This window comes from Leptopilina heterotoma, unplaced genomic scaffold, assembly GCF_015476425.1.
Source record: "Leptopilina heterotoma isolate Lh14 unplaced genomic scaffold, ASM1547642v1 Lhet_141, whole genome shotgun sequence".
NCBI lineage: Eukaryota > Metazoa > Arthropoda > Insecta > Hymenoptera > Figitidae > Leptopilina > Leptopilina heterotoma.
In genome coordinates, this window is record NW_025110860.1 from 370513 (window position 1) to 388470 (window position 17958).

The following is a 17958-nucleotide window of genomic DNA, read 5'->3' on the forward strand; positions in this document are numbered from 1 at the left end:
ACTTTGCATTGGAACAATTTTGATACCTTTTTTTGGTCTTAAATTGATATTCTTAAAAAAAACTTTGATATTTTAGTTGAATCAACCAAAATAATTTTGCTGTACAGACGAACAATTATTTGGTTCAACTAAATATTTGCATCATTTGGATAAATTCTTCCTTTGAACTTGAATTTTATTAAACTGGATCATAATATTTTAAATCAAAAATTTGTGTTTAGGTTCGAAAAACTTAATTTTCACTATAAAAACATTGATATGGTAGAGAAATTTTTACTAGGCCCTAAAGGCGACCAGCCTAGGAAGTAGATTAAACTAGACACTTTAGTGTCTTTTATCAGTCGGATCAATCAGGCCCTGAGTCCTAAATAGGAGCCGAATCTAGTTTTAATTTGTTCCACTTCCTAACCTGGCGCAAACTAGAATTAGATTTTAGACTAAATTTCCAAGATTATATTGACTTTCCCTATTAGCGTCTTTTATATTCCAATACATTTCCATTTCTCTCTCTCTCTCTCTCTCTCCGTCTTCTTTAAGTTTCTTCAAGTGCCTGCAATAACTGGACTTATCATCAATTCTTTTCCTCCCCTTGCCTCTTTTTTGCCTACACTCTCGATACTCTTTTATCGCCATTGAGGAGCATTGAATTCTCCATTCAATTTCACCAGTAAATTGCCTCCTTCACAACATATTCCAAAACTTGTCCATATACCACCCTGTTCCTTCATTGTTCTAAGTGCACTTTTGTTCCTAAATGTTGGTTTATTCATTAGCTCACTCTCGGGTTTTTTTTTTCAATCCAAATCCTCAAACTCATTACTGTACTTACTAATTGTAAGTATTAATTTTAATTTACTAATTACATGGAGAGAAATTTATAGTAGTGGATAACATAATGATGGTTAGGGAGATCATCTTTAATGCTACAAATACAAACAGCTATCTAGATAGTAACCGTTACCATAAAGATTATTCGGAGTAACATCTTGATAGTACAGGGTAGCATAACTATATTTTTGTAACATCTATGATGGTAGCCAGTAGCATAATAGTATGTGCATTAATTATCATGTAACATAATCTTTTTAACATCAAAATCTTACTATCCATTTCTCTCAGTGTACACTAATCGATGTGTTTTGATTTTAGTGGAATTATTGAGTTCAGCATCAATTTCAAATAATCATTTTTGAAGATTAATTTCTAAATTTAAATTAGGATTCAAGTAACTTAAAGCATTTATAGCATTCCTTTGATAAGAAAAGAAGATAAGCATCTCTCTGAAAATGGGGAATGGAAAACTATAACGAAATTTACTTTTCGTAACATGACATCGTCATTATTATCATTATCATCAGTAACAGGAGAGTTTTTCAGAGGAACAAAAACAATGTTCAAGAAATGAGTAAGTATATACACGGGAGGAACACAAAGAAAGAGAAAGTCGTCCATCTGCAAGACTTGGAAGTAAAACCGCACCAAGTGTCAACAGCTGCAGTCTTTTTAAAAACCCCCAGCAACAAATGTATTTTCATTTTGTTGTGTACATTCGGAGCCATTGGGGAAAAAGTGGAACAGCTGATTTTCCTTGATGGAATCATCGATTTTTCCTCCCTTTGAAGCATTCGTTTCAACCCTCCTCTCTCTCTCTCTCTCTCTCTTTCGTTTCCCAGGCCGAACCAACAGAAAAAAAGGAAGAATCCGACGCCAACCGTAATAAAAATTCCAATTAACCCAAAACTACCTGAACCTGAAATCCTTTTTCAAAAAAAAACTCAACCTCTATGCCTAATTCTCAAGAACAAAAAGTTAGGCTAGGTTAGTTAGAATAGTTTCCAGAAACTTAAATGTCAAATAAGTTGAGATAGGTTATGTTTCAGAAATGATACACAAAAATAATTATTCTGTGTCACAAATACAAAGACCTTGGCAAGTCGACAGGCACGTCAAGAACGTGCGACGACCCGAATCCCACAGAGGGGATCCACCCCTCTTTTTTCAACTCTCACTTCTACTCTCTCTCTCTCTCTCTCTACTTCTAAGATTATTATTAAAAATAAACTCACCTTTTTCTTCCCGTCGAAAATCTCTTCTTTCACTGACAGTATTTCTTCAATTCACTGAAACACAAGAAAAAAAAACCCCTCAAAGTAGAGGTTTTTTTTTCAATATATATAACACCTCGAAACAACAAGAACAGGACACAGCTGAGAGTGTCCCGTCAGTTTTATGTAAGTGACATAATCAAGAAATAACTTCAACTGACATTATGCGCGCACACACGACAAGTTGTTAAATTAAAAATTATTTTCCCAAATTAACGCACTATCACCGCACTGTTTGAAAATAAAACTCCCGATATTTAATCCCTGGCCTGGCCTACCCCATCGACGACAACAACAAATATGGCGAGCGATCCTCCTCCTGAACCTTAGGTAGGAGATCGACTGACGTGCAATATCGCCAGGCGGCGCCACTGTTACAACTCAATGTTATTCCCCACTTTTTTTCAAGCTACCTAGAATACCTAGACACACTGGACACCTACTAGAGTTTTCCAAGTATTGTGCTTGCTATTGGTTCATGACGAAAATTTCCAACGCGTACATACAACGCTATCTTCATGTTTTATATGGAAACCCCCCATTGAGAATCGATTAATCGCGTAAATTTTCAATTCAAAGAAACTCCCCTATTTTCGCCCTTCGTTTTTTTTTTTTTTTTTTGCTATCACAAGAAACGCCATTTTTAAAAGCCCAATAGTGGCAGCACTTGCTAAACATTACGAATTTATCGATTTTACACATTTCTAGGAAAAATTTTGTACACTAAAAAAAGGTCATTCTGTCTAATTCCTAAAAGTGGGAAATTTAACTGTAAACGTAGTTTCATGCTAAACAGGTAAAATTTCCTTTGGAAACTTCTTTTTTTTAATATATTTCTAATTTTCAAAGTAGAGAAGTTACCATTTCGGGTACAGTAGAGTCGAAGTCATCTTTGCAAACTGCTGTACAAAAATAAACTGCTTTAGCAAAAAAAACTACCGAACACTAAAATTTACACATTACGAACTGTAAAATAAATAATAAAATAATAAATGAAAAATATTTCCACAAAGTAAAAACAAAAAATTGAAAAAAAATTACCGACTGTGATATAGATAGTAGTTTACTAGAACTGCCACTAGAGGCGCTGTGACACTTTTTCTCCTAACATATAGAAGAGCAGATATCTGATTATGTTGTCTTGAGCAGGGAGTAATTGTCAAAAATTTCGATTTAATTTAAAATTTTAAAATGTTGTTGTCTCGGGGTAAACAACTGGTACAATGTGTGGCACAAACAACACTGAAGAGAAATCGACTTGTCAATAAACCACAAGTGAGGAAAGCAAGTGACTGGGATGGACCGTAAGTAAATTACATAATTTTTTTAGGTTATAACGTTTGTTCTATAATATTTTTTTTTCTTTTTTCTTGCAAAACTATTTTCATTCTAAATGGTGAATAAAAAAATAATCAGAACTCGAAACAGTGAAAGTATTTCAAAATACGGACTTTACGGACCAAAAATTAAAAATTACGGACTAATTATAACTGACAACAAATATAAAAATATTTGCATAATCCGAGGCAAATAAGAGAACATTTTACTTCAAAACTATAAATTAAATTTTTTCATAACTATAAAACATGAAGAAAACTGATTGATTTCTTCATTTTTTATAATCATTAAAGATGACCGAGTGATAAAATCATTATTTTATATTATAAGAGAATAATTACTGTAACTTTTTCAAAATTATTTTATTATTTCATTATTATTTCATTTCAATTAAATTATTATTTTCAAGGATTTTTAACTAAAATTCTTCTATAAATCAATTGTTTTTTATAATTTTCGAAAAAGTTCTTTGACAATTTTCAAGTTCATTTGTTTACAATATTCAATATTCGGAAATTTCAATTATTCAATTATTTCTTAAAATTCACGTTACATTGCTTTTAATATTCAATTACTATCTAAAATTTTAACTGAAATTCATTTTTAAATAAATTTTTATTAGAAAATTCGACTAAAATTCAATTATTTAAATATAAAAATAAATAATTTATTAATTGAATGATTCTTAAAATTCAATTGTCATAAAGAATTTTATCAACAAATTTTTAAATAATTGAATTTTGTTGACGAATTTTCATAAAAGTTTTAAGAATAATTACATTTTTCGAGGAATTCAATTAAAATTATATTAAAAATAATTAAAATTCTACGACGTGTTTTGTTATTTATGAAAATAATTCAATTCCTGCAAAGAATTTCGGTATTTATAAAAATAATTGAATTCTTGTCCAAAATTCGATTAAAATTTATAAAAATAATTGAATTCTTGTCCAAAATTCGATTAAAATTTTTAAAAATAATCGAATTCCTACAAAGAATCGTTTTCATAAATAACAAAATTCTTTAAATTCTTAAATATTATTAGATTTAAAAAAAATTGAATTTCTCCAAAGAATTTTCGTATTTATGAAAATAATTGAATTCTTGCAACCGATTTTATTAAATATGTTAAAAAATTTTTACAAGAATTTTGTTATTTATAGAAAATAATTGAATTCTTACAAAGAATTTTTTTTAAATATTTGAAAATAATTGAATTCCTGTGAAAAATTCTAATATTTTTCTAAATAATTAAATTTCTCCAAAGAATTTACAAATGTTTTATAATTTTCTTCGCAATCATTCAATTATTTTCACAAATAATAAAATTTTTACAGGGATTCAATTATTTTCGTAAATAATAAAATTCTTTTTAGGAATTCAATTATTTAAATACAAAAATAAATAATTTATTGAATAATTGAATGTTTATTAAAATTGAATTCTCATAAAGAATTTTATTAACAAATTTTAAAATAATTGATAAAATTATTTTTAACGTAATTTTTAGTTAAAAATTCAATGGTCATAAAATAAAATCAGTTAGAAAATATTGTGACCCATTTTGAATTTTTCAATTTATTAAAAATTGTCTGATTTTATTATTATATCAATTTTTTGTTGTTTGTCAATTTCTTTGTCGGATTTAAAAACATTTTCTATAAAATTACAAATGCATTTCAAAATCGACAAATTTTTGAGAAAAACAATAATTCAAAAAGGATTAAAACGAATTTTTGGACCGATTTTATTTTTTGACCATTGAATTCATGTTAAAAATTTTCTATAAAAACAATTTTATGGAATATTTAAATTATGATTAAATTTTTAAATTAAATTAAATATTATTAAATTGTACGGAAAGAGAATATATTATTATTAAATTTTGTAAAAGTGTTTTACAATTTGTCGAAAAAGTGCAACAAAGCAAATATTAAAATTTACTGTATTTCGTGTAATTTTTTTTTAAAGTTTAGTATTTTTTATATTAAAATTTCGCTTTGTCGCATTTTTTTCCCATATTCTAAATTTTCAGGATTTAAAAAAAAAAATTTTTTTTTTCATTGTCTTTCATTAATTAAATTTTGATAAAATGTTTCGAAGAGTAAATTAAGCTATCGTTTATAAATATTGAATAATAGTTACAATTGTTTTTTAAAATGTTAATAAATATAGAACAATTATTAATTTTAATAATTAATATTGTTACTATTATTCATTATTGTAATTAATATTCATTAAAAAAAAATCTCAAATTATTCCTTATTGTTATTATTGTAGTTCTTGAAAGTAACATCAATTAATAGTAATTAAATTTAATTTATAATTTTAATTATCAACTCCATTTTAGCGCTGAAAATAACTTTTTAATTTTGAAGTTATATCTGGAGGTTGAACCTCCTCAAACCTTATAGATTCCAGTCAAAGGTAAAAAAAAATTTTAGAAATTGTTTTTTAAAAATAACCCCTGCATTTATTTTGATAAATGTTTCGAATTTTAATAGAACTGAGTGAGGAAAAGGAAATTTTTTTTGTCCACTGCAGCTGATCACCGAGAGCATCGCCATTATTTCAAATATTTTATTTTTTTATTCTTATTTTTATAGATGGATGTATAGAGAACCTGGTAAACCTGCAAGAACTGCTTATATAACTGCTGAAGTTGGTGGAGGATTTGCAATTTGGTGGATTCTTTGGCATTGTTGGCACGATTGGCACCATTTAGTGGTATTTATCCATTTTTTCACTACAAAGCTGAACTAACCAAAAAAAAAGCAAAAATTTACTTCTATATTTTCTGCCCACAGGGATACGATCTTCCTAAACACGAAAATTTCACAGATTCTGAACTTGGAATTCCACCAGATGACGCAGTCTGTTAATAAATTTAAAAAAGAACTATGTAGATATTTTAGGAAAAACAAAATCTTTTTTTTTTTTTAAATAGTGGTTCGTTTGAAAACACTTCATCTAAAATGTCTCAAAATTTTCCTAAAAATACTTAATAAACATATTAAATATTTTCACTAACGAATTTCTTTCAAAAGCAGTGTACGATTTAAATTTAAAAATAATTCCAAAAGTTTGCTCTATTATTTATTGATAAAATATAGTATAATTGTAATTTTATTCAGAAATATAATTTCGTTGATAAAAAAAAAAAATTTATTCAAGGCATTTTAATGTTGATTGTTTTGACTTCAAGATATTGTTTCAAGCCCTCTTCTCCACTGAAAGTGTAAATCAAAAGCATTTAAGCAAATTAATGATTTAAGAAAATATTTAATCTTTAATAAGTTGTCAAAATTCACGAATTACTCACAGTTCACGACCAATGCCTGATAATTTGTAACCTCCAAATGGTGTTTGGGGCGTAATGGCATCGTAACAATTAACCCTGATAAAATTTCATGATTGTTAATATTTTATGTTAATTGTTAATATTTTAGAAAAACTATTCAGTTGGAAACAACTTATTCGGATTGTGAATGTTCTTATTGGTTCTTAACGCGCAGACTCGAAACGCCCCCTTTTAACTATTGGCTGTCTTTCAAGGTCATGAGACTGTGATTGGTTCTCATAGTCCTGACCTTGAAAGGCAGCCAATAGCGCGAGGGAGGCGTTTCTATTGTGGTACTAGGGACACAAATAGGCTATTTTTACATCAAGAATTAAATAGTTATTATCGTATCAAGGGCGCAAAATAGGTGATTGGGACGATGGCGAGATGAAGGGACCGAGGGGACATTTTCGCGCCCGAGGCGAAGCCGAGGGTGCGAAAGTGTCCCCGAGGTCCCGAAATCTCGCCGAAGTCGTAATCACCTTTGCGCCCATGTTGCGAACATAATTTTTTGTCCTAACTGCATGAAAAGTATGGCATTGAGGACACGAGCGAAGCGGGCGCAAAAGTACAGCAAGCGGGCGTAAAAGTAATTTTGCGCCCGCTCGGGCTAGATGAAGCGGGCGTAAAAGTACTTTTGCGCCCGCTTGTGTGACGTCAGCGGGCGTAAAAGAACTTTTGCGCCCGCTTCCCCGACCCCGGGCGAGAATCAGTTACTTTGCGCCCACTTTAAGTGCCCGAAATGACATACTTTTCGTGCAGGTAGGACAAAAAATTGTTTTTATAATGGATTCAAAATTAGAAAATACATCTTACCAAACACTGCCAGCTTCGACTGATTGAGCAAAAGTCAAAGCTTTATTAATGTCCTTCGTAATCACTCCAGCGGCAAGACCATATTTTGTTCGATTCGCACGTTCAATAACTTCCTCCAATGTTTCGAATTTCAAAATACTCTGCACTGGTCCAAATATTTCCTCCTTGGCAATTCTCATTTCATCAGTGACATTAGAGAAGACCGTTGGCTGTTGGATTCGTTAATAATTTCAATTATTAATACAGTTAATTAATTACTACTAAATAATTAATACTACTAGTTGATTATTTAGTAAATTAATTAATTATTTAGTAGTAATTAATATTAATTGTGAATCTTAATTTTTGATTTAACTTAATTATTCTTGCAAACCTCAATGAAAAATCCAGCATTGCCAACGCGTTTTCCTCCAGTTTCAACTTTTGCCTTGGCATCAATTCCGGATTTAATCAAGCCCATAACTTTTTCGAACATGTCACGATCAACTTGAGGTCCCTGATCAGTATCAGACTTAAATGGATCGCCAACTTTTCTTCTTTGTGCCAACTGCTTTGCTCGCTTTACAAACTCATCGTAAACTTTTGCTTGTACAAAAGTTCGTGAACCGGCACAACAACTTTGTCCATGATTGTCAAAGAGAGCATTGTAGGCAATTTCTGCCGCCTCATCAACTGAATTCGAAAAAAAAATTTTATTTTTGATTAATTTTTATATATTTATTGGCTAAAATGAAATTCTAAATTTTACTCACGATCAGCGTCATCGAATATAACGAGAGGACTCTTGCCACCGAGTTCAAGACTAACTCGTTTTAAATTACTCTTCGCGGATGCAGCCATAATACGATGACCAACCTTTGGGTGAAAAAAAAAAATTTGGGTTTGAAAAATAGAAAAATTTGATTAAAGGAATTTGATCTCTTACATCTGTAGATCCAGTGAAGGCGACTTTATTAATATCGGGATGTTCTGAAATTGCAGCACCAGCTGTTGGACCATAACCAGGAATGACATTTACAACTCCAGCTGGGAATCCTGATTCTTTGATCAATGATGCTAGATAAAGAGCGCTTAGTGGCGTTTGTTCGGCTGGTTTCAAAATAATAGTGCAACCGGTACACAATGCTGGACCCAATTTCCAAGAAGCCATTGCAATTGGATAATTCCATGGGATTATTTGTCCGACAATGCCAACTGGTTCTTTTCTAGTTAGAGCAAAATTGTTTCCATCTAAAGCAGAGAGAGAGGAATGGAAAATTCATAAGCAAACTGCAAGTGTTGATTAACTACCGAGGTTTGGATTTCGAAACAGAACCAAATTCCGATTTTAATTCTAATAATTGAATTTGTAAGTTCAGCATAGCTTTAAGGGCAAACTGTAACTGATCACACAGTACCGAAAATTTCCCGAAAGTTAAAAATAAGCTTGACTACAACCTTCGAAATCTTTAGTGCAAAGCTCATGAAACTTAAAATTTTTTTTTAAATACCGGATGTTCAGTCAACTTTCGAGTTAATTTTAGCTTCATATCTTACCAACAGGAATTGTGCTTCCATGAATTTTATCACACCATCCAGCATAGTAACGAATTGTTGCGACACTTGCACTTACATCGCCCAATGCACTTGTGAATGTCTTTCCACAATCTAATGTTTCTATGTTGGCCAAATAAGTTGCATCTCGTTCCATTAAGTCAGCAAACTGAAAATTAATTTAATTTGCAGCGAACAGCGAACAGGAATTCAAAAAAATCAAAACAAAGAACATCTAACAAAAAGCAAATAAGAATCTGTAACAAAAAAACTGTTTTTTTACGACCTATTCCTTTTTTTTCATCATTTTACCTTGTTCATTAATTTTGCACGTCCAGAAGCATCCATTTTCCTCCATTCCGATCCTCGTGCAAATGCTTTTTTTGCAGCGGCAACAGCACGATCAACATCCGCCTTTAAAAATTCTTTTTTTGTAATATTATCTTTTAAAATTTGTACTTTCAATTTTAAATTTTTCAAATTTTCAAATATTTTTATTTCAATTCATGAACCATAAATACCTTATCACCTTCCGCAACTTCAATGATAACTTTCTCCGTTACCGGACTTATTGTCGGGAATTTCTTCCCACTGACTGAATCCACAAATTCATTATTGATAAACAACTGGAAAAAAATAGAAAATTAAGAATAAATAAATAAGACCATTTCTCTTAATTGTTGGATTTTTAAAAGAATTCTGAAATTTAATATTCCCTTATAGTAAAAATTCAAAAAAAGAAACCAAATTGTACCACTTTGTTTCTATTCTATAGATAAATTTTGTTTAATGCAATTCAGTTCAATTATTGTTTTCAATGTTTCGACCTTCAAACTATTTGAGAATACTTATCCTTTTAAATTTCACCCGTAATCCAACTCATAAATTGCACGTAGACATTCAATTATATCATATTCCACTATCAAAAGTTTATATATAGAAGTTAGTGATAAAAAAAAGATGCAAAATATTTCTCTCAAGTGTTTTCAAGTTCGTGGTTAAATTGATATGAAAAAATCTACACTTATCACTATTTTTTATGAAAGTATTTTTTTAAAAATAATTATTCTGTAGAATTATGAAAAATTAACAATAATTTTGTTTTATCTTAATGCACCTATTCACGTATACGTTAACAATTTTTTTATTTAATTCTAAGTAAACAAATTTAGAATTTCGGAAAATTAATAATTTTATTTTATCCTAATGCATTTTTTTACCTATACGTTAACAATTTTTTTTGTATTTAATTCTAAATAAATGAATTCAGAAAATATTTACTAAATAAATAAATTTGTAATTACAAGAATTCTTATTAAAATTACTCTCTAAATCTGAATATGTGAAATTTCACTTATTGTACGTTATAAGTCGTCCTCTCGATCAATAAGTGTATATGCACTTATTGATCGAGAAGACGACTTATAACGTACAAATATGTGAATTTTCACATATTCAGATTTAGAGAGTAATAACAAATGTTATTTATTTTCCATTACAGAAACAAAATGTTAATCATATTTTCAAGTTTGTGGTTAAATTGATATGGAAAAAACTACACTTATCACTACTTTTTATAAAAGCATTTTTTTTTTTTAATAATTATTCTGCAGAATTATGAAAAATTAACAATAATTTTGTTTTATCTTAATGCAATTATTCACGTGAACATTAACAATTTTTTTTTCTTTAATTCTAAATAAACAAATTTAGAACTACGGAAAATTATTAATTTTTTTTTATCTTAATGCATTTTTTTATAAGTTAACAAGTTTTTTTTTATTTAATTCTAAATAAATGAATTCAGAAAATATTTATTAAATAAATAAATTTGGAATTACAAGAATTCTTTCATAAATTAATAACAATTAGTATGATTTTAAGTAATAATAAATGTTATTAATGAATTTTTTTTTAAGTTAACAAATTTTTCTTTTTATTTAATTGTAAATAAATTAATTCAGAAAATATTTATTAAATAAATAAATTAATTCAGAAAATATTTATTAAATAAATAAATTTGGAATCACAAGAATTCTTTCATAAATTAATAACAATTTGTATGATTTTAATTAATAACAAATGTTATTTATTTTTCAATACAGAAACAAAATGTCAATCATATTTTCAAGTTCGTGGTAAAATTGATATGAAAAAATGGCTTTTTATAAAAGCATTTTTTTTTTTTTTTTAATAATTATTCTGTAGAATTATAAAAAATTAACAATAATTGAGCTCCCGCGGGCAATAACTCGATCTGCGCTTGAACTGAAAAATCCAAGCCAGTCAAGCCGTCAAAAAATGAAAAAAAATGAAAGTCGGAATTTTTAATTTTACAACATACTACCGTATAGAGCATAAAAATGCGCAACTTTTTTGTCTTTGAAATTTTTTTGTAGGACTTTTATTTTTAATAATAATGGAAAAAACTGAATTTTTTTTATTCTTCAATTTCAATGAAATTCAAAACATAAATCGACTTTTCTCAAACAAATCTGCATGAAATTAATTAAAAATTGATATACTTACGTATCAGGGTCTACTGAAGACGATAAAATGATTAAAACATTTTAAAAAATTAATTGTAAAATTATTTGTTAATGTAAATAAAGACCTGTCGGTAAATACGTTTTCTCAACTTTGAAGAGAAAAAGTATGCGGTGAACTTTCGAGTTGACAAAACTTCCAGTGAGACATTTGTTTATTAACATGTCAAGAAGTTTTTTGGAAATTTTTATTTAAATCGAATGAAAAATAAACAAGATACATAATGTTTAAAAAAATATGCGTCGCGCGGCGTTTTGACATTTTGACGCGAAAGCTTTACGATAGGAGGAAATTATTGGTAACTATTGCTATTTTCTGTTGATTTATTTAAAAAATAATTTTATTATTAATATATCTGACTTTTTAAAATATATACATAACTTAAATTCTTTTGTTCTTAAAAATTTGTTAATACTGTTTGGTTTTTCAAACCAGATTAAAACATTAAATAATAAATAAAAGTGTTACACAGAGAAAACATACTCGATTCAAGTAAAAAAATAATTTTAATTGATTTTGTTTAATTTAAATTAGTTTGTAAGCTTAATCCTAATATATAGAAAATATCTACTGCTTTGATTCAAAAATAATATTTGTTTGAATAATTATGTTTAATTTTAATTCAAATATATTTTTTGTTTTGGTTTAAACAAAAAATACCTACGTTTAAAAATTTTATGTTTGATTTAAACTTAAAAGTTGATTATAAATAATTTAAAATCAACCATAAATTAAATATATTATTTTTATAAATGAACCAAAAAATATGTTTGAATTAAACTCACATTTATTTGACTGTAAAGCAAAAATATTTTAAGTTTGATTTAAAAGAAATTTGATTGAATTAAATAAATTGTTTTCTCAGTGTATTCTTAATCTGATTGTTTTACTTTTTTGGTCGTTTTCTTGAAGCACCTTGCACACACTCTACTTCTGACATTATTTAAATTTTTTTTATTAATTTACAATTAATTTTCAATTTTAAAACACATGGATTATTAAAAAAACTTAACGACAGGAATAAAGTAAACTGTATTTTCTTCAAAAAAATACAAGGACCTGCTATGTTTAAATTAATGCACAGTATATAGTGCATCAAAACAATCTTAACCTTGGATTGAGTTAAAAGTTGGAAATAAGATTCAAAAAACGTAAAAAGCTGCCTATCATATATAAATGTATAGAATTGGTTTTATTTTAAATACAATACATGCATAAAATTATTTTTTAAATAAATCAACAGAAAATAGCAATAGTTACCAATAATTTCCTCCTATCGTAAAGCTTTCGCGTCAAAATGTCAAAACGCCGCGCGACGCATATTTTTTTAAACATTATGTATCTTGTTTATTTTTCATTCGATTTAAATAAAAATTTCCAAAAAACTTCTTGACATGTTAATAAACAAATGTCTCACTGGAAGTTTTGTCAACTCGAAAGTTCACCGCATACTTTTTCTCTTCAAAGTTGAGAAAACGTATTTACCGACAGGTCTTTATTTACATTAACAAATAATTTTACAATTAATTTTTTAAAATGTTTTAATCATTTTATCGTCTTCAGTAGACCCTGATACGTAAGTATATCAATTTTTAATTAATTTCATGCAGATTTGTTTGAGAAAAGTCGATTTATGTTTTGAAATTCATTGAAATTGAAGAATAAAAAAAATTCAGTTTTTTCCATTATTATTAAAAATAAAAGTCCTACAAAAAAATTTTAAAGACAAAAAAGTTGCGCATTTTTATGCTCTATACGGTAGTATGTTTTAAAATTAAAAATTCCGACTTTTATTTTTTTTCATTTGTTGACGGCTTGACTGGCTTGAATTTTTCAGTTCAAGCGCAGATCGAGTTATTGCCCGCGGGAGCTCAATTTCATTTTATCTTAATGCATTTATTCACTTACAAATTTTAATAACAAATTTTCTTTTATTTATTTCTAAGTAAACAAATTTAGAATTACGAAAAAATAATAATTCTATTTTATCTTAATGCATTTTTTCTACTTATACGTTAATAATTCTTTTGGGATTTAATTCTAAATAAATTAATTTAGAATATATTTATTAAATAAATAAATTTTATTACAAGAATTCTTTCATTATATAAATATGATTTATTTTTCATTACAGAAACAAAATGTTAATCATATTTGCTACATAACTATAATTGTCCATGTCAGAAGATAAATATTCTAAAAAATACTAATAAGATCTAAAAATTTCAATGATTTTAAATATTCTAATATCTACATAATATCTAAAATAATATCTAAATAATATCTAAAATAATAATATCTAAATAATATCTAAACTAATATCTAAAAATGCCAACGATTTTAATAGTACGATTAATACTATAATACGAGTAATTAAATATTTTTTTAATTCTGCATTTTTTTATTATAAATAATAAGTATCGATAAATTATGAATTTTAATTAGCAATTCTTCAAAATGATTTTGCAAAATTTAATCAGTTGGCAATTTTTTCAGAAAGGTTAATATTAAAAAAGCAATGTTACCAAAAAAAAAATATTTTACCCACTTTTCTTTTATTTTGCAAAAATATGGATTCCTTTTTTGCCAAAAATAATTTTTTTTTTCTTGATAAATATTTTTAGATGTCAAAAAATTCATATATAGTTTTAAAATAACTTACTTTTGTATATTTTATGGTGGGATTTGGATTTGCCATAATTTTAGCTTTTCTCTATACTCTTTATCAGTGAATAATAAATGTACAGTGATAATTGCCGAAAGAAAGGCTGTTACGGAATTGCAAGCAAATGTTTCCAAGCCGGTCTTCGGTTTCACTTTAATAACACGACTATCGCAACAAATGTTTATAAAAGCATTTGCTATATTACGAATACCGTGCAGATGTCGCTTCAGAGCTGATGTGAATATCCTATACATCCTATATAATACTATGCATGAATATGACATAATATATATCTGTCATGTACCAGAGTGATTAATGATTGAATACTGAGAAATATAAAAGTTTTTTTAAAATTAATTATACTATAAATATTTTTTGATTTTTCTAAAATGTTAAGAATGACATTTTTCATTTTAAAATTTAAAGTAATTTGGTAAAATAATAACAATTTATTTAATTTTTTTTTTTTTTTTTTTTTTTTTTTTTTTTTTTTTTTTTATTTAATATGCTTATTGTTATTATTATAATTATTTATATCTTTTGAACAAAAGTAAAATACCAATTTTTTCTTTTTGGTAATAACTTGGGCATTAAATAAGGAACAATATTTAATTTTGAAAAATAAAATAACAGATCGAAAAATTTAATTTATTTTTATTTGTTTAAATAAAATGTTTATAATTTTGTCAAATTACGTTAAATTTAAAAATGAAAAATGTGAATCAAAAACCGTGTTATTTTTATGTAATCATACCAAAATCATTAAATTTTACCTATTAGTTTATTAAACTGTATTTTTTATTTATTATTTCAAACAGAAAAACATAAATTTCATGAAAAAATCTTGACTAACTGAAAATTAGTTGCCCACTTCCCGAATTCTGACTCTAATAATCATGATAGTAAATAATAATAATAAATTATAATAAAAGTTTTTTTTACAAACAAACCTCGAGGATTAGATTGGAAAAATTGGAAGTGTTTTTAAAAAAATAGATAACTAAAAATATCTGTAGTTTTAAATGTTTCTTTTTATTATATAAAAATATTAAATTTGTATAAAACATTTCGATTGACAATTTAAGAAAACACCAATAAGAATTAAGACCAATTTACATGTGAAACAAAACCTTTTTCTTTTTAAATAACGCACATGTTTCACTGAACAGAAAATGATGAAGAAAAATATGATGAATATAAATTTCAAATAGAAATAACAAAACTAAACTTAGTTTATAATTAAAAGAACACAAACATAGGGATAAATAATTATATTAACGCTTAAATATATTTCTATTTTGATTCGTATCCTTAATAATCACAGTAATCATCACTTGTTCGTAGGGAATGTAGAATTATAATTTTTATGTAATTCCTTCCATTTTTTTTTTTTTTTGAAAAGTACTTCTCTTAATCTCGAATATGAAGAAATTATATTGAAATGTAGACGCTGAAAGAAAAATAAAGATAAATGTCGTATTTTATAAAATTAACACTAGTAAATAATTAATGTGTTTTGAACTTTAGGATAAAAAGCAAAAAAAAAAATATTTTCTCCAACGCCTGCTCTGAAAGGAGTACTTTTCAGGTTAAAAAAAACCGTGGCGAAAGTTCTCGCAAGGCATTGAAGAAAAAATAAATTATATTGTAATTGAAAATTCGGATGCAATGACCACTTCGATTCCGTTTCCCCCACCCTGTTTATCGGCGACTTAAATAGACTCCCCACTCGGGATTTCCTTCAGTAGCTGCCGAGCGCTGCCCATTGTCACATCGCTGCCAGTTTCCCCCCACTTCACCTACAGGTTACTTAAATAAACCCCCCACTTAGCATTGCCTTCAGTTGCTGTCTGTCGCTACTCCGGTAAACATATGTACCCGTCCCCCCTCTTTTTTTCTCCTGGCTACTTAAATAGGCTCCCCACTTAGTATTTATTCCTGTGAATACCTCCAGCCTTTACCCCTCTTTTTCCTCCTGGTTATTTTAAATAGCGTCCCATTTAACATTTCCTTCAATTGCTGTCAATTTATTTTGGGACAATGTGAATCGTCACGCCATCTGTCGGAATTGTCCCTGAATTGTGATCGTTAATTAGTAGGATAAGCCAGAGTTGCCGGGTGACCCACTAGTCACAGTGAAAGTGTGTCATCCGCCAAAGTAGTAGTCAAGAAAGTGACATTACAAACTTATTAAAAATTAGTAGAAGAAAAATTAAATGTGGTGTTTTTGGTCATTTACATTTCCGCATGTCAAATTGTTCAGAAAGAATTTCCTCTGAAGAAAAAGAGAATCTTAGACATGTTAGATTTCCCCTAATTTAGTTTAGAATAATTATTTTTGCCCCAAAATTTTGTTAAAAGAACTTAAGAAACAAGAGTAAAAATACTGATTAATTCGTGCTAGGCAAGAACTGCCAACTAGCATAAATATATTTAGGAAATGTTCAGTTTTTCATGCCCCTACCTCCCCTTATCCCTAAAATGTTCCATAGAATTGAGTTGGTCATTGGATCCCAATAATCAGTTGCAGACTACTCTAAACGTTCAGTCAAGAAATACCTATTAATCACCTTCATCCCGTTTCTCGTAAAGGATTGAATTGAGTCTCTATTTGAACAGAGTCATTGCTTTCGTCATTGCTTTACTAAAATTACTACACCTCATAGACTCTATCACTTTCATAGCAAAGGCATTTGCTCGAATTAGAACAGGATCCCATTGATTAGTGTCTTCAATTATTAATTGAAATCGTTTGCAATAATAAGTCTTCATTGTCTCATCGATAGATGAAGGGGAATTGATGTTCTTTAGAATATAATACACAATTTTACTAGGTCTTGTGCGTCTTCCATTTTTCCAATGAATTAGAAGATCATTTTGATAAGCAATAAATACAACGAGGTGAAAGATTTCCTTTACCATTCCTTTGGGTAGTACTCGCACAATCAATGGTGAATTAATGGCTTTTGGAATTCCTGTAAATGGTGGTAGCATAATATCGAGAGGATAAAGTTCAGTGCCTATTCCTGAGAGAAAATACGTAACAGTTGTAAAATGAAATGTTGCTGCAATTTCCATTGGTGTTAAATCATATTCATTATTCGATGACTTCGAATTCGTTCTCTTAAGACATGATACACATTCTTTTGTATCTGATAAATGATTTCCTTGCAAGAATTGACGAACTTTACTAAAGCAATCTTCCACCATAGCTATCATCTTAGGATTACTTGTTGGTACAACATTTGAATCAGAATTTGGTAATTCAGTTTCATTCTGGTAGTTATTGTACAAAGATTTCATAATGGAAATTTCGTCAATATTTATAAATTCTCGATAATCGTAGATTGAAGTACAAACGCTACTACGGATTTTTATTAATCTTTTAAAATCGTAATTATCGATTAAATATAACAAGTCGACAACGTAATTATGTTCATACATATTTTTGACGCGCCTTCTTTTCATACCAACGACTTCATTGAATATTTTTGACAAATCATCAAATATCATTGACACTGTAAAGAAATTATAATAAGATACAGAATTAAATACAAACCCCCATCTTTGAGGAAGCAAAATAGGAAATTTTGTAACGTTAAGAACAAAAAATA

The 17958-nt window shown here is 27.9% G+C and overlaps 3 protein-coding genes across 8 annotated transcripts in view; 1 reads left to right on the forward strand and 2 right to left on the reverse strand.

Moving 5' to 3' along the window:
* The first annotated feature begins 3195 nt into the window (after positions 1-3195).
* LOC122498065 (NADH dehydrogenase [ubiquinone] 1 beta subcomplex subunit 2, mitochondrial-like) lies at positions 3196-6469 on the forward strand. Its single transcript, XM_043605611.1, has 3 exons — positions 3196-3409; positions 6050-6170; positions 6251-6469. Exons 1-3 carry the CDS (start codon positions 3297-3299, stop codon positions 6323-6325), a joined length of 309 nt encoding a protein of 102 aa, XP_043461546.1. The 5' UTR covers positions 3196-3296; the 3' UTR covers positions 6326-6469.
* Positions 6470-6526: 57 nt separating this feature from the next.
* Positions 6527-14522, reverse strand: LOC122498064 (retinal dehydrogenase 1-like). Its single transcript, XM_043605610.1, has 10 exons — positions 14342-14522; positions 9654-9758; positions 9445-9546; positions 9136-9301; positions 8525-8829; positions 8352-8454; positions 7973-8271; positions 7600-7808; positions 6766-6840; positions 6527-6673 (listed from the first exon to the last, which is right to left on the reverse strand). The coding sequence occupies exons 1-10, from the start codon at positions 14375-14377 to the stop codon at positions 6613-6615; spliced, it is 1461 nt and encodes a 486-aa protein (XP_043461545.1). The 5' UTR covers positions 14378-14522; the 3' UTR covers positions 6527-6612.
* Positions 14523-15355: 833 nt separating this feature from the next.
* LOC122498070 overlaps positions 15356-17958 on the reverse strand; it is a 202994-nt gene continuing 200391 nt past the window's right edge. For 5 of the 6 annotated variants that reach the window (XM_043605619.1, XM_043605617.1, XM_043605616.1 and 2 more), the window contains 2 exons: positions 16915-17862; positions 15356-15794 (listed from right to left, as the gene is read on the reverse strand). In XM_043605619.1, coding sequence (XP_043461554.1) covers positions 16952-17862 — 911 coding nt within the window. In that variant the 3' untranslated portion in view covers positions 15356-15794; positions 16915-16951. Of the gene's footprint in view, positions 15795-16903; positions 17863-17958 lie in introns of all 6 variants that reach the window. The other variant, XM_043605615.1, reaches the window with a different exon arrangement.